At 42.0% G+C, this 14,994-nt stretch overlaps 1 protein-coding gene across 1 annotated transcript in view; it reads right to left on the reverse strand.

The window, feature by feature from the left end:
* The window catches only part of negr1 (neuronal growth regulator 1), a 181,758-nt gene that overhangs the window by 39,021 nt on the left and 127,743 nt on the right, over positions 1 to 14,994 (reverse strand). Inside the window, exons 5-6 of the mRNA XM_018726847.1 lie at positions 10,587 to 10,707; positions 1,556 to 1,704 (exon numbers count right to left, since the gene is read on the reverse strand). Coding sequence (XP_018582363.1) covers positions 1,556 to 1,704; positions 10,587 to 10,707 — 270 coding nt within the window. The remainder of the gene's footprint in view (positions 1 to 1,555; positions 1,705 to 10,586; positions 10,708 to 14,994) is intronic.

Genomic DNA, 14,994 nt, shown 5'->3' on the forward strand with positions numbered 1-14,994 from the left:
ATGTTTACCCAGAAAGCATAGAGTGTGAGGAGGGTAAACACTAAATGGTGTCATGTTCATAATTTGGGTTCTGGATATTTATGATAAAAAAATAAAGTTCAAAAGATCACTGCCTTGTCTTTCACTCTCCAAAGCACACGAACACTATTCCATTAGACATGCTATGTCGCGTTACTTACGAATGTTTCATCCGCGTTCTTGTTGTAATTCCCTTGGTCAATTTACTTACCTGGAAAATTACCATGCTGTATAAATGGGTAAATAACAGTAATTCCTTTGGAGAAAAGCTTCAGCTGACTTAATAATAAAAGTATGTGCTATATAGTTGAGAATGTAAATGTTATAGAAAGAATCCATCTGGTTTTATTATAGAAGCAGTGACCATGGTTACAAACTGAAGGAAAATAACCACACTGACCCAGCTGAGAAAAAGAAAAAATAACCTTTTTGGTTTGAGAGATCAGCTGTGTGTCTCTGTTCCAAAACATCCAACAGATGCATCTGTTACAAGCTGTTGTACAGACACAATACCCATTGTGGAAGTAAAATGACTGTGTAACAGGAAAAAACACTGAATAATAACCTTGGTGTATGAAAAGCTGCTTATATTTTTATGTATTTTCACATGCTTGCTTTAATCAGTAGTTAATCTGGATTTTTTTTGCACTTAATATTTCATTTTGATGTACTGTGAAACTGCAGAGGAAAGCCGGTAGTATAGGGGTTTGTTGCCATGCCCCTTCACCTGGAGGTTCCAGACTCAAAGCCAACCTCCTGCTGCAGAACCCCTGAGAATGTCTCGACCCTAAACCACTCCAGTAAAAAAAGATCACCCAGCTGTGTAAATTAGTAAGATCACCATAAGTGGCTTGACATTGTAAATTGCTTTATAGAGAATCATTAACTCTGTTAATAAATACACTGTATAACAGTTTAACATGGTTGGCCAAGGTTATGAGTGTAAAAAAGCATTCTGTTGGTACAAGTGAAGATCATAAAAGAATGACGTTAAGCTGAAATGCATTTTAGTGAATCAACCCATCAGAGAGGCAATGCACAAAAATGGTAGACAGATTTATGGTATGAACATGCTTGCACATTTTTTCATTATTTTCCAGTAATTTATTTGCAACAGTGATAGATAATGCAATAGATAATGTTTAAATTTAAATGTGATTGTAAAATACTTTTTTCCTAAAGATTACTGCACTTTATTTTCTCTGCCCTAGTCTTATTTTTACTATTGAAACTTAGTACACAAATTATTTGCATTAAGACATTTTAAGATAGAATATTTTAGACTTGAAAAATGTAATTTTCTGTCCATGTATTATGCATGTTGTAATTTAGGAGGTATTTACTTTATCTATAGACCTGCAATCTTTCTATGAAATACATTTTTATACATCACTTTTTCATGTTTTACACAGAAGAACGCAGAAGAAACTACAAGAGCATGTAATCATCCAGGGGCATTCCACAGCACAAAGAAATATATCAGAGGCACACCCTTATGTAAACAAATCAGCATTAAATAAACATGATGTCTACTTACGAATCAGAGGCACACTGGCATTGGCTGCTCCTAGCTTGTTGACCGCTACACATGTGTAGTTACCGTAACGATCCTCGGTCATGTTGGTCATGGTCAAAATTGATCTGGAACTAAGGTTATTGATGTCAATTCCATGACCTTTGGTAAGCCTGAAATAGGAGAGATCATTAAAAACATCTGTTATTATTGTTTTGCTTATATTTTAAACTTTTGAAGGTTTAATTCACATCATATTTCTTCTTTCTTCTTAATTGTATTAATTATATACATAATCAATATACATGAATATACATCATCAGCAGTATGTGATAATCTTTGAAAATCCAAAAATGAAGAAACTAATAACAATTGCTCTATTGAATTTATGTATGAATTCAATGTATAATATCTTATCATTTCTTTATACACAAACACACATTTTCTCAACCGCTTGTCCCAGACGGGGTCGCAGGGAACCGGAGCCTACCCGGCAACTCAGGGCGTATATTTCAATATTTATTTAAATGTCTTAATGCAGTTCTTCTCCAAAGACCACATTAAGACAACGAAAACAGACAAAGATTCAAGGTACTCCTTTAAACATTTACAAGTGAGAAAAGTAAGGCATGGTGGTTCACTTCTACATTTGTTTCCTGTATAGCGAAGATTTGTTTTTGTAATGGAAATATGTACAACCCACTGACCAGAAAACCTCTGAGCTTGTTTCCAGTTCTCTCGCTGAGATTTTAAAATGTTAGCAGAACATTTCCAGCAATGATCACAGCAGGACATTAAAGGTTATAGGTTCTTTCCTCCCTCGACTGTGCATCACAATGTAGCAATCATTTAATGGAAACTTTTTTCTAAAGTAGTATGGTGGCATTTCAAAACAACATTCTTGTAAAACTGAACTCTGTGACATGCTTTAACGAATAAGATTTTAGGTTCCATGAATATACCGTATATACAGTGTGCCAGGCCTGTCAGTATATAATGTCAGACTACAAGAAAATCTGGGTGCTCACAGCTATTCCAGCCTTTTTGGACATTACATTTAAATGATCTCAAGGCTCAGATTGAAGTTACAAGCAGTACAAATAACATTCTTCCTCCATTTTCTTCCTTACTTTTGTAAAGATTTCCAACCTTTATATACAATACAGGAGTAGTGGCTGTGTAAATGCTTATCTGGGCATGATCATAAAGTTATGGTGCATGAAAATTTACACCATACATGAGCTTGAGAGATCATGGGCGAAGTGAGTCTGGAAAAGGTGAGTTTTCAGACCCTTCTTGAATGTAGACAGAATTTCTGCAGCTCTGAGTGAGAGGGGAAGGTCATTCCATCACAACAGAGCCAGAACTGAGAACCTCTGTGCTTTACCCTTCATATATACAGTATATCGGATAAAGGATATTAATAATTTACAATTTTTGAACAAGTGTTTACACCAATAAATCAGTTTGAAAAGAATGCAAAATGTTTTGTATAATAAAAATTCTCAAACCATTACATGTTGAAATAAAGTTTAAAAATATATATATTATGTTACAAAAAGCACAGAGTACATGCGCTGTAAATAGGGCAGTAGGTTGCATAGTCTTTAGAACTACTGTCATTGGATTCTAGGTTCTAGGTTTGAACCCCACCTCCTGATATAGTATGGTTACACAAAGTACTTCCCAGGAACTACTCAAGCAAAAATGTATAAATAGATCATTGTGGATAAGTTAATTTTTACTACTACAACAATTAAGGTGGAGGCACACACAGTCTAAAACCACTTCTCCCAGTTGGGGTTGTAGTGAACCAGAGTCTAACCCAGCAACACAGGAGGGGGAGGGGATACACCCAAGACAGGATGCCAGCCTGTCACAAGGTACACCAAGCCGGACTTGAACCCCAGACCCACCAGGGAGCAGGCACAGGCCAAACCCACTGCACCACCACTCCTCCCGCTAATAAAAAGAAGAAGAAAATAAAAAGCATGCTACAAATATTTCACCAAATAAGGAAATGCTTTTTTATTATGCTGTATATTTACATTTATTGCTGTAGATTCAGTTTATTCTTTACATATTTATATAATGCCACATAAGGTGCTGGACCTGAAACTATGCAAAATTTTGAATCATAGTGATGTGCCTCCTTAGCAATTTAAACAAAATGAATGCACCCTGTAATTTCAATTAGTTCTGTATGAACTCATGATTTGAATTGTGCTCACTGGGAGTGGATAAATGATGGTTAATGGGGATAATTTGGTATTTAAATTCAAGAACCACTATTTGAATCTGCACTGATTACATTATGTAGAGAATGTTCTTAGTAGGTTGATTAAGTTATTCAAACATTTATTTAAAATGCAAGGTGTACATAGTTTTTCCACGCTGTTACTAAATTACCTAGATGCTAATACAGCATACAAAAAAACTGCTGTTTGGTCATCTAACAGACCCTCCAAGTCAGATTTTTGCCTGTGGTGAGCTCTTCAGATCCTTAGACAGTATCACTGGAGTAAAGTAATAGTGTAAAATTCATGATTTTCTCTATGTAGAACTTTGACTCACAGGAGTATGGAGGCCCATATGATAAAATCATGTCTATACAAGACACTGTCCCATATACCAGATAAAGATTTAAGCTAACAATCTATATTTCCTAAGGAAAAAATCTTAGCAAACAAAAACTTGTACCACTAATCTACTTGTTGAGTGTTGAAAGTATTTCTATTTTGTTGGTGATGTATTTATTCTCACAGCAACCCCCCCTAAAATCCTGACAAAAGGAATACTATACAGTAGAATGGAGAAATTGAAAAAAATAGTTATTTGTCTCTTAGCTAATGCAGGATAAGGTGTATAAAAACAGAAATAATTTAATATATATAAATGTGCCACAGAGCATGTGACAGCTGACTACAAAATAAAAACTGAAAGATTGTTAGAAGCCAAGGAACCTCACATGTTCCTTTCATTTTTTGTCTTTCCACAAACAGTAAAAATTATGTGACAGGTGAGTCGCAAGCGAGTCATGTGAGCACACACAAAAGGTCATTCCTTTTCAGTGTAAATCTGAACACGGTTTCTGTCCCTCAAAATGTAACCATTCTGATCAAGGCTGTTGTTGTAGTTACTCATATTTTCAACAATTTAATTTAAAATAAAATGGATTAAGTGCTGCTGTCTATAGTCTGTTATAGCAAATAAATGGTATGTTTGTTTTCAAGTTGAATAAGCTCCTCAAATTGAAGAACAAAGTCACAACACTAAAAGGCTGGAAGTGGATTTCACTTAAGCTTAGCTTAATACATTTTAAGTTGCGTGTTATTATTAAAGTACACCTGCACATTAAAGAAATTCTTCACTGGATTATACTTACATCTCATGTGCCTGGATTAAATACTGAAATTCTGTTGCTTTTGCTCAATTCATTCCAGAGGCTTGGGAATACATAAACACTTTCTGAACCGCTTGTCCCATACGGGGTCGTGGGGAACCGGAACCTACCCAGCAACACAGGGCGTAAGGCCGGAGGGGGAGGGGACACACACAGGACGGGACACCAGTCTGTCGCAAGGCACCCCAAGCGGGACTCGAACCCCAGACCCACTGCGCCCCACTGCGCCACAGCGCCCCCCTCTTGGAAATACAATAAATATTAATTACAATTATTTTTTAGTGCAAGCAATATTTGGTGGTTAGGTAATATAAAGACCTGTTGGATTAATGCTTCATGTAAATATTGAGAGAGCTTTTACTTAACTCAGCAACTTAACCTGCCTGTGGTTTACTTTGCTTATCATGCCACATTCTACTTCTCCATTGTTTTCTATATTGACCTTTCTAGATATCCATAAATAATGTGACCCCCGGGTACCAGGCATTGCTATGACACTTATTTTGAGTGGGAAGATGGTAAATCACTGTTCCTATAATCCTGTCATCAGGGATTTGCAGGTCCTAGAGGCCCCATCAATACTCCGTTGGAAACTTTCCACTGAGATTACGTCAAACAATTGTTGACTGTGGACACTATAACGTAATCTCAGTGGAAAGTTTCCAACGGAGTATTGATGGGTGTTGACCCTGTGTGTGTGTATATACGTATATATGTATGTGTGTTATATGAAGAGGATGTGGGACCTATGGATACTTCGAAACCCAACATCAAGACTAACGCCTAAACAACTAGTAGCTCAGTGTTCCAACATCCGCAAGAAACAACTGCTATCACAACTAGAGATTGACAAGGTACAACACAAATGCTACGGCAAGGGGGAGCCAGGACAGGTCAGGGGGGAGATATCATCATCCCCACACTCCGAGATTGGGTACCAAGCCCCAAGAACAACGAGCCCTTGTAAGCTGAATGCAAAAGCAGCTGACCTAAGAGATAAGATCATGGCTAAGAAGGACACCTGGAGCCCCCATGGTCGATTACCAAGACCAAGTGAAGTACCTACTGAAAGTCTACTAGAAGATGTGAATGCAGCACTACGAACAATCCCTACTGTGACCATCACTGAGACCAAAACATATGGGAGAAGGAGGCATCACATAACAACAAAGCCCAGTGGCTAGTGGATCTAAGAGCTGACCACAGCAACCTCCCTGAACAGGATCCAGTAACCATCACAGTGGCAGACATCCAAGAAAGAGTCTCAAGTATGAAGAACTGGACAGCACCAGGCCCTGACATGATCCACGCCTTCTGGCTAAAGAAGCTAACTGCACTCTATGAGCGCCTGGCAACAGAAATGAACCAGCTGCTAATGGATGGAACCCACCCTGAATGGTTAACAGAAGGCTGGACAGTCCTGATCCTGAAGGACCCCCAGAAAGGAGCAGTCCCATCCAACTATCGCCCGATAACCTGCCTCTGCACAACATGGAAGCTGCTCTCAGGTATCACAGCGGCTAAGATGAACAGGCATATGGCTCAATACATGAGCGGGGCTCAGAAAGGAATTGGTAGAAACACCAGAGGAGCAAAACACCAGCTACTGGTAGACAGAACAGTCACTCGAGACTGCAAGACCAGACAGATCAACCTGTGCACCGCCTGGATTGGCTACAAGAAAGCCTATGACTTGATGCCTCACTCATGGATCCTGGAATGCTTAGAACTATACAAGACCAACAGGACACTAAGAGCCTTCATCAGGAACTCAATGGGGCAGTGGAAAACAACCCTAGAGGCCAACTCCAAGCACATTGCACAAGTCACCATCAAGTGCGGCATCTACCAAGGAGATGCATTGTCCCCACTGCTGTTCTGCATAGGCCTGAACCCCCTCAGTCAGATCATCACCAAGACTGGCTACGGATACCGACTACGGAATGGAGTAAACATCAGTCACCTCCTCTACATGGATGACATCAAGTTGTATGCCAAGAGTGAACGAGACATCGATTCCCTGATCCACACCACCAGGATCTACAGCAATGACATCGGAATGTCACTCGGATTGGATAAGTGTAGCCGGATGGTAACAAAAAGAGGGAAGGTAGTCAGAACTGAGGGGATTGTACTACCAGAAGGCAACATAGCAGATGTTGAGGACAGCTACAAGTACCTTGGAATCCCGCAGGCGCATGGGAATCACGAAGAGGCCGCAAGGAAAGCAGCAGCCGCCAAATACCTGCAGAGAGTAAGGCAAGTCCTGAGAAGTGAGCTGAATGGGAAGAACAAGGTCCGGGCTATCAACACCTACGCCCTGCCGGTCATCAGATACCCCGCTGGCATAATAAGCTGGCCAAAAGAGGAGATGAAAGCCACTGACATCAAGACAAGGAAGCTCCTGACAATGCATAGAGGGTTTCACCTCAAATCCAGCACCCTGAGGCTGTACACTAAGCGGAAAGAAGGAGGCCGAGGACTAGTGAGCGTCAGAGCCACTATCCAGGATGAAACAACAAAGATCCTTGACTACATCAGGAAGATGGCCCAGACTGATGAGATACTTAGTGAATACCTCAGGCAGCAGGAGGACGAGGAAGAACAGGAACCATCATGGAAGGTTGGAAGGTACATGGTATGCACCACTGGCAGATTGAAGAAGTGGCTGATATCGAAAAATCATAGCAGTGGCTGGACAAAGCTGGACTGAAAGACAGCACAGAGGCACTAATCATAGCAGCACAGGAACAAGCTCTAAGTACAAGATCAATAGAGCCCGGGGTCTACCACACCAGGCAGAACCCCAGGTGCAGGCTATGGAAAGATGCCCCTGAGACAATCCAGCACATAACAGCAGGGTGTAAGATGCTAGCAGGCAAAGCATACATGGAACGCCATAACCAAGTGGCTGGCATAGTGTACAGGAACATCTGTGCCGAATATGGGCTGGAAGTCCCAAGATCAAAGTGGGATACACCCCCAAGGGTGGTCGAGAATGACCAAGCTAAGATCCTGTGGGACTTCCAGATCCAGACTGACAGACTGGTAATGGCTAACCAACCGGACATGGTAGTGGTGGACAAACAGAGGAAAAAAGCTGTAGTGATAGATGTCGCCATCCCAAGCGATGGCAACATCACAAAGAAAGGACATGAGAAGCTTGAGAAATACCAAGGACTGAGAGAGGAGCTAGAAAAGATGTGGAAGATGAAGGCAACAGTGGCCCCCGTGGTAATCGGAACACTTGGGGCTGTGACCCCTAAGCTAGGAGAGTGGCTCCAGCAGATCCCGGGAACAACATCCGAGATCTCTGTCCAGAAGAGCGCGGTCCTAGGAACAGCTAAGATACTGCGCAGAACCCTCAAGCTCCCAGGCCTCTGGTAGAAGACCCGAGCTTGAAGGAGTAAGACCGCCCGCAAAAAGGGGGGCGAGTGGGGAAATTTTTTTTTTGTATATATACATGTATGTGTATATATAATATGTATATATGTATATATCTGAAGTGGGCTGTGAAATAGTAAAAGGTGGGATAGAAAAGGTAAAGAGTTACACTCATCTCCAACAAGGTTTGGAATGTACTGTGTTAGTGCATTGTTATATAAAAGTCTTTGTATCTCTCCTCATGTTCTACATGTTGAAAAATGTACAACTTCACACTTATGAGGATCTTCATAAAAAGAAAAATGTTCATTAAACAGTGTGTACAGAGTATACACTGTTGCCATGCGACTACAATGCAGTACAGTTAAACAGTAGACTAAGCCTGGTCATCCTGTACCTCTTTCAGTCATTCCTCTATTCTTATTAACATTCTCTACTTAACTGTTGACTTTGTCCAAGGTGACTGTCAGATAACAAACTTCACAATGATTTACTCATTGATTCATCTGGGGATTCCACTGGAGCAATCAGGATAAGTATCTTAATCAAGTGTACTACAGCACAGGAAGATATTTGAACCAGTAACCTTCTGATTGCAAGGGAATAGCAATGAGCAGGACACTAGCTGCTACCCTGTTACATGGGTGTATTCATCCGTGTTAGTTGCTAAGTGCGTGCTTGACTGCTTAACAATTTGTCCACTAAATCGAACACCATTATAGTACACCATTATATGGTATGTATCTGCTATCCAGAATTGCATGGACAGCTAAAATGAATTTATGTTAAGCTGATGGTGAGTGCACATGTGAAACATTTAGCAGTATCACACCCTTAGCTTCCATTCATCAAATGTATTTTCAGCTTCAAGTAAAATAAATCAAAAACAAAATCTCCTTTTCTAAAAGAGAGCAATAGCTTTCACTGATGTTTGAAAAACATCACAGAATAGATTGATTTACACAGTTTTGTCTATTATTACAGATTCAGGTTTTATTTAACTAGCTCCTGAAGGGCAAACAATCAAACAACCACACAAACTATGACATGGAGCTCAGTGTTTTGGCAGAAAAGTAGGAAACAGCAGGAGTTTTTCAAGTTAGAATCATTAATAGCAGCAGATGCTAGAAATATCCTTATTAACTGGGTTTATAGTCAAGCAGCTGTTGATTAGAAGGGAAAGTGTAGGGACATTCTTGCTCTCTTTCCACCAGCAGGAATAAGCATTGTCTGCAGAGAATGCAATACAAAATCTCTATTTTTTATTTTTGGAAAAAAAAGTGCTCTGACATATAACAAAGAGGGACCCTGCTACCCTGCTGTAACTTGTGTCATGGTCCTGTATATTTTGCCCCCACACCCTCACAAAACAAACAATCTCTGTGGTAGTACCATGAAACCCTTATAGGATTCCTTCAATGAATGACATGAACATGAATGTACACACACACACACACACACACACACACACACTGGCTGAAACCACTTGTCCCAAGTGGGGTCGTGGCAAACCGGATCTTAACCCAGCAACACAGTGCGTAAGGCTGGAGGGGGAGGGGACACACCCCGGACAGGATAGCAGTCCATCACAAGGCACCCCAAGCAAGTTTTGAACCCCAGACCCACCAGAGAGCAAGACCTGGCTAAGCCCACTGCATCACTGAACATGAATGTATTGCACGCGTAATGAGTTTTCCGGTTATTGTAACAGGAATTATTGTGCTATTTAATCCAATACTTCGGAGATACTGTATTCACACAATTGCTTAAGATTTTTAAAGGTTCTATGCAAATCTAAACATTCACTTTGTTAACTGTTTATCCTGCTTAGGATCATGGTGGTCTGGAGTATATTCTGAAATCACTGGGTGCAAGGCAAAGGTGGGTACATCCTAGACAGGACACTAGTCCATCCCAGGGTAGACAAAGAAGCACACATTTACACACAAAGGGCAATTTAGAGAGTCCAGTTCACCTGAATGGCATATGTTTGGACTTTGGGAGGAAACCAAAGCACCCAAGAGTAAATTCACGGAGATACAGAGAGAACATGTAAACTCCATATCGAATGAGTGGGACCCAAACCTGTGCTGAAGCAGACCACACCTTGTAAGGCAACAGTGCTGCCCACTACACCATCATGCCACCCATACCTAAACAGTGTTTTCTCTTCTGATATGTTTTTTTTAATTTTTCTAGAACAACTTCTTTGCTGAAATCAGTGTAGAATACTGTGCATAGCCTGACAGTTACATGCAAAGGTCTCACCTTTTATCACCTTTGTACCACTCAAATGTTGGTGATGGTACAGCTGCTGCCTCGCACCTCAGCAGAGCGGTACGTCCTAGACCCACTGCAGAAGACTTCATTTCATGTATTGTTGGTGGAACTGCAATGAATGAATAAATTAATTCATTAAATTAAAGTGCACCAAACAATCATAAGAACAACCAAAAATTAAAATGTTTGTAATCAATGTTAAGACATAACAAAAACCTTGTTAATATATTGTGGAAAACCTATATTGCTTTACCCCCAGCACCACAATCATTCATGTATATTTTTGAGAGTCCTAAAAGATTATACATATGAGGCTATGAGTAAATAATGTACAAAGTACTTTTTTACTATGTTATTCCAAGAGCATTACTGCAAATAAACAATGCTGCACATCTAGTCACTGCTGCATTAGAGCAACTGAAAAAACATGTAGGCAAAGGAATGATTGCTATAATTCAGTAAGCCTTGGAAATAAGAAATGTTCCCTGGCCGTGGCTGTCTCACAAAAACTGAGTCACTAAGGAGCAAGTGTCAGGTCTTAACCCACCAGCGATGTCTGAATTTCAGTGAGATTTTATTTATGTTCCGGGCTACCAAATCTTTGTAATTCACCTGCCAGTCAGTGCAAGCCTGTGTTCAGAAGAATTCTGGCAAAATGCCCTGAAGCCTTCATTTCCAGTAGTAACTGTGCAGTGCTCCAGTCAAACCTCTAACATAATGGAGAATGTTTTGTGATGCTGTCTCTTCACCTGGGTGATGACTTCCATGTTTCTTTAAAATGAAAAAGGAATATCTGCATGGAAGCAGACTTATCATTCCTTTTTGGATAATAAATAATCCAAGAAGCTTTTATAAAAAAGTTTTATTCATCTGCCAGTTGCTTCATATAAAATCCTATATCATGTTGCTCACCCTGAAAGAATGAACGAATGGTTTAACCTTTCTATTATTATTACCATTCTGTATTTACATACAGTATCTTTATTTAAAGGTTCAATTAAAAATGAATGGGTAACACAACAATAAACAGGCAACACAAGCATCAGCTATCAAAACAGAGACCGTCTTTGAAAAAACTAAGTGTTGCCCAAGACTTTCTATTGAAATGCTGGTCTTGTAAAAACTGACAGAGTCTGTGTGCAGAGCTGGTTTTGTCAGTATATTTAATCTATAAATCTGTAAACTTTGTATAACTCAGGTTAACAAGAGTTGTGGAAGCAATGCTTTGTTAAATACAAAAGACATTCCTGTCTGTAAATATATAAAAGAACACAAAGATGGATGTGCTGCCAAATGCACAACAGAAGTAACGGTATTCTGGAAAGTAGCAGTGCTGGAAAGCATTGACTTCTAATGTTGAGTTTCTCGCACACTCAATACCTGTATATTCCAGTATCTGAAAAGTCTTTGTTCTTTTGGAAAATATATAATAGCAGGCACCTATCTACATGGGTGGCAAGGACTTTCCTAGTCATTCATCACACTAATATGTGTTGCATTTTGAAGCACTGCTGGCTCTTGGCTAACTTCCCAGCTGGTGTTGAAGTTACTGACTGTGATAAATTTCCCTGCTGTCATTGTACAGCTATGTGAAGGGGACGCAATGATAGAAATAACAGAAACAACCAAAAAGACTCAAACTTCTAAATGTCTGCTATACAGATGACACACACACATTTTCAGAACCGCTTGTCCCATACGGAGTTGCGGGGAACCGGAGCCTACCCGGCAACACAGGGCGTAAGGCCGGAGGGGGAGGGGACACACCCGGGACGGGACGCCAGTCCGTCGCAAGGCACTCCAAGCAGGACTCGAACCCCAGACCCACCAGAGAGCAGGACCCAGTCCAACCCACTGCGCCACTGCGCCACCGCGCCCCCCTTCTATACAGATGAGTCATTTTAAAATGACTGCCTGACATGTCTGAAAATGAGCACTTCATGATGTGTCTTAAGAAGCATGACATAGCTAATAGAATTTTTAAATCACTGTAGCACGCCGAGGCCGCCCGGGGTGGGGGCGGAGACAGGGGCAAAGCAGCCACAGCTGGAGCTGATTTCACTCCCTATTTCTTCCCCGGTGCCCAGCAGTAGGAAGAAGAGACCGAGGAGGAGAACGAGGCGAATCCGAACCCGATCCCTGAGACAACGCCCGCGTCCCGACCGACCCGACTCTCCCGGCCCCGCTGACCAGCACGAAACCTCTCCCTACCTGTTCCCTGGTCCCCCTTTCCCGTCTACTTCCTTCTCCCCTGTCTAAGGGCAAATAAAAGTCCACAGCAACGGGCGACTGCATCTCCTGTCTCCTGCCTCGTCTCTTACAATGACTAAACAGTCTGTGCATTAATAATTCTGCATCATTCAGAATAAGGTTAAAAACTTTATCATGGCATTGTTTAAATTAATGACAGCATATGACCAATACTGAAAATAACAACCACACCTGCGCGTCCATACTTATGAACAAGGACAGACCAAACCTGGACACTGTAAAGAGATATAACAACCTAGCAAATTAAAAAAAAAAAACAGGATAATACTTCTCTGACCCAGTCTTAGTTAACTAATAATTATTATTATTTTAACGTCCCCCATGGCGGTACTGGACACAGGTTCAGGAGACAGGATTCTGGAAAAGTGGTCTTTATGAAACGTCTTTCAATGGAAGCCTTGACAAAGGTGGAACAGAAACTATGAGACAGCCTGTTAAACACTTGAGAGTTCCTTCAAGTCACTCTGAGCCCCCCTACTCCTCACAATGATTAAGGGGTTATCCAGTGAACCCCCAAGATTCCCCAGTGCCAGACAGAGCAACAGTAACATGACAGCCAATGAGCACTTCGTGATGTGTCTTAAGAAGCATGACATAGCTAATAGAATTTTTAAATCACTGTAGCACGCCGAGGCCGCCCGGGGTGGGGGCGGAGACAGGGGCAAAGCAGCCACAGCTGGAGCTGATTTCAGAACATCAGACATCAGACTATGTACAAGAATGGACACTAACAACAACGATTTACATTAATTCACACCAGCCCTGCCAGGGCTATTACATTCTGCCCCATTTAGGAGTTGTCCGACCTGGCAAACCACAAACCCCCCAGCACAAAGTCCTGAAGGTGGTGAGGCAGCCTGCGCTCTGTCCTGGGTCTGTGTGGGAGTGGTGAGTCCACTGGACCCGGTGGACTCACGATGTGAGGCTCCGATAAAGCCTCCTTGGAGTGGTAAGAGGTCAGTCTGTTCCTCTCCAGTACCACCGGATGACGTCCACGTCCAATCCTCACTCGGTAGATGACACTGGCTCCACCAGGTGGCTTCTAGCGAAGCCATGTGTTGATTCCAATTGCAGCCGCAAATGACATGGGTATTCCAGTCCCAGTTCTCCACTCACCTCAGGTTCCAGCGGGCTGCCGAAAGTGAAGTCCCCAAGGGTCCTTAGCTCACACTCAAAGATGAGCAGGATGGGGATACAGGGTGAAGGGGCATAGAGTGCCCAGCTGGTCGCACACATCCCTCATGACCTGCAACTCAAAATTCCCGACTTAGTCGCTGTGAACCTCCAGTGCCTTGAAGCGGCAGAAAATTACTTCCACCAAACGCTCCACCGAAGTAGAAGCACTCTGTTCCGTTGGCACAAGCATGTAGAGGTTTCCCCGGTCGGTGCAGGGGAAGGGTCCCAGAATGTCCATGTCTACGTGCTCCATGGGGGTGCCTGACTGAAGTCACTGCAGAGGGGCATGCGACCAGTCGCTGGGGCTCTTATGTGCTTTGCAGGTGTCACAGCAGTACACAAACGACTCCATGTCCTGGTGGCATCTCGCCAGGTGAAATCACTGACCTAACTGGTGCAATGTCTTTGCCATGGCAGGCGTGCAGGCATCCCAGCCAGTGTTGAAACTCAAAGTCTTAGCCCTGCAGGAGCTCCAATCGTCTGTCCCTCCAGCTGCCTGAAGTTTAGGAGCCATGTGAGCAAGGTGTGATCAGTCCGCAGAAGAAATTTTGTACCGTAGCAGTATGGGTGGAAATGCTTATGTTGGTGGTAGTAGGATGCCAGCCCTAGGAAGCTCTGCATCGTCAATACACCCTGCAGAGCGGATCAGTATCAATCCAGCTTCACTTTGTCAGGATTTGTGGTCACTCCATCTGCATCCATGATGCGGCCCAGGAACTTCATCTACTGCTGAAGGAGGTAGAACTTTGCCAGGTGCAGCTTCAGATCAGCTGCACGAATAGCGGCAAACACTTCCCTTAAGTTTTCCAGGGCAAACTAAGGAGGGAGTGTGAACCAGCAGGTCATCCAGGTAAACATATATACACACATACCCAAATATACTTGCTCCTAAGCACATTCGTCAGGACTTGCTCTATCAGCCTCTTGAAGGTGTCGGTCTCATTGCAGA

Source organism: Scleropages formosus, chromosome 9, assembly GCF_900964775.1.
Source record: "Scleropages formosus chromosome 9, fSclFor1.1, whole genome shotgun sequence".
NCBI lineage: Eukaryota > Metazoa > Chordata > Actinopteri > Osteoglossiformes > Osteoglossidae > Scleropages > Scleropages formosus.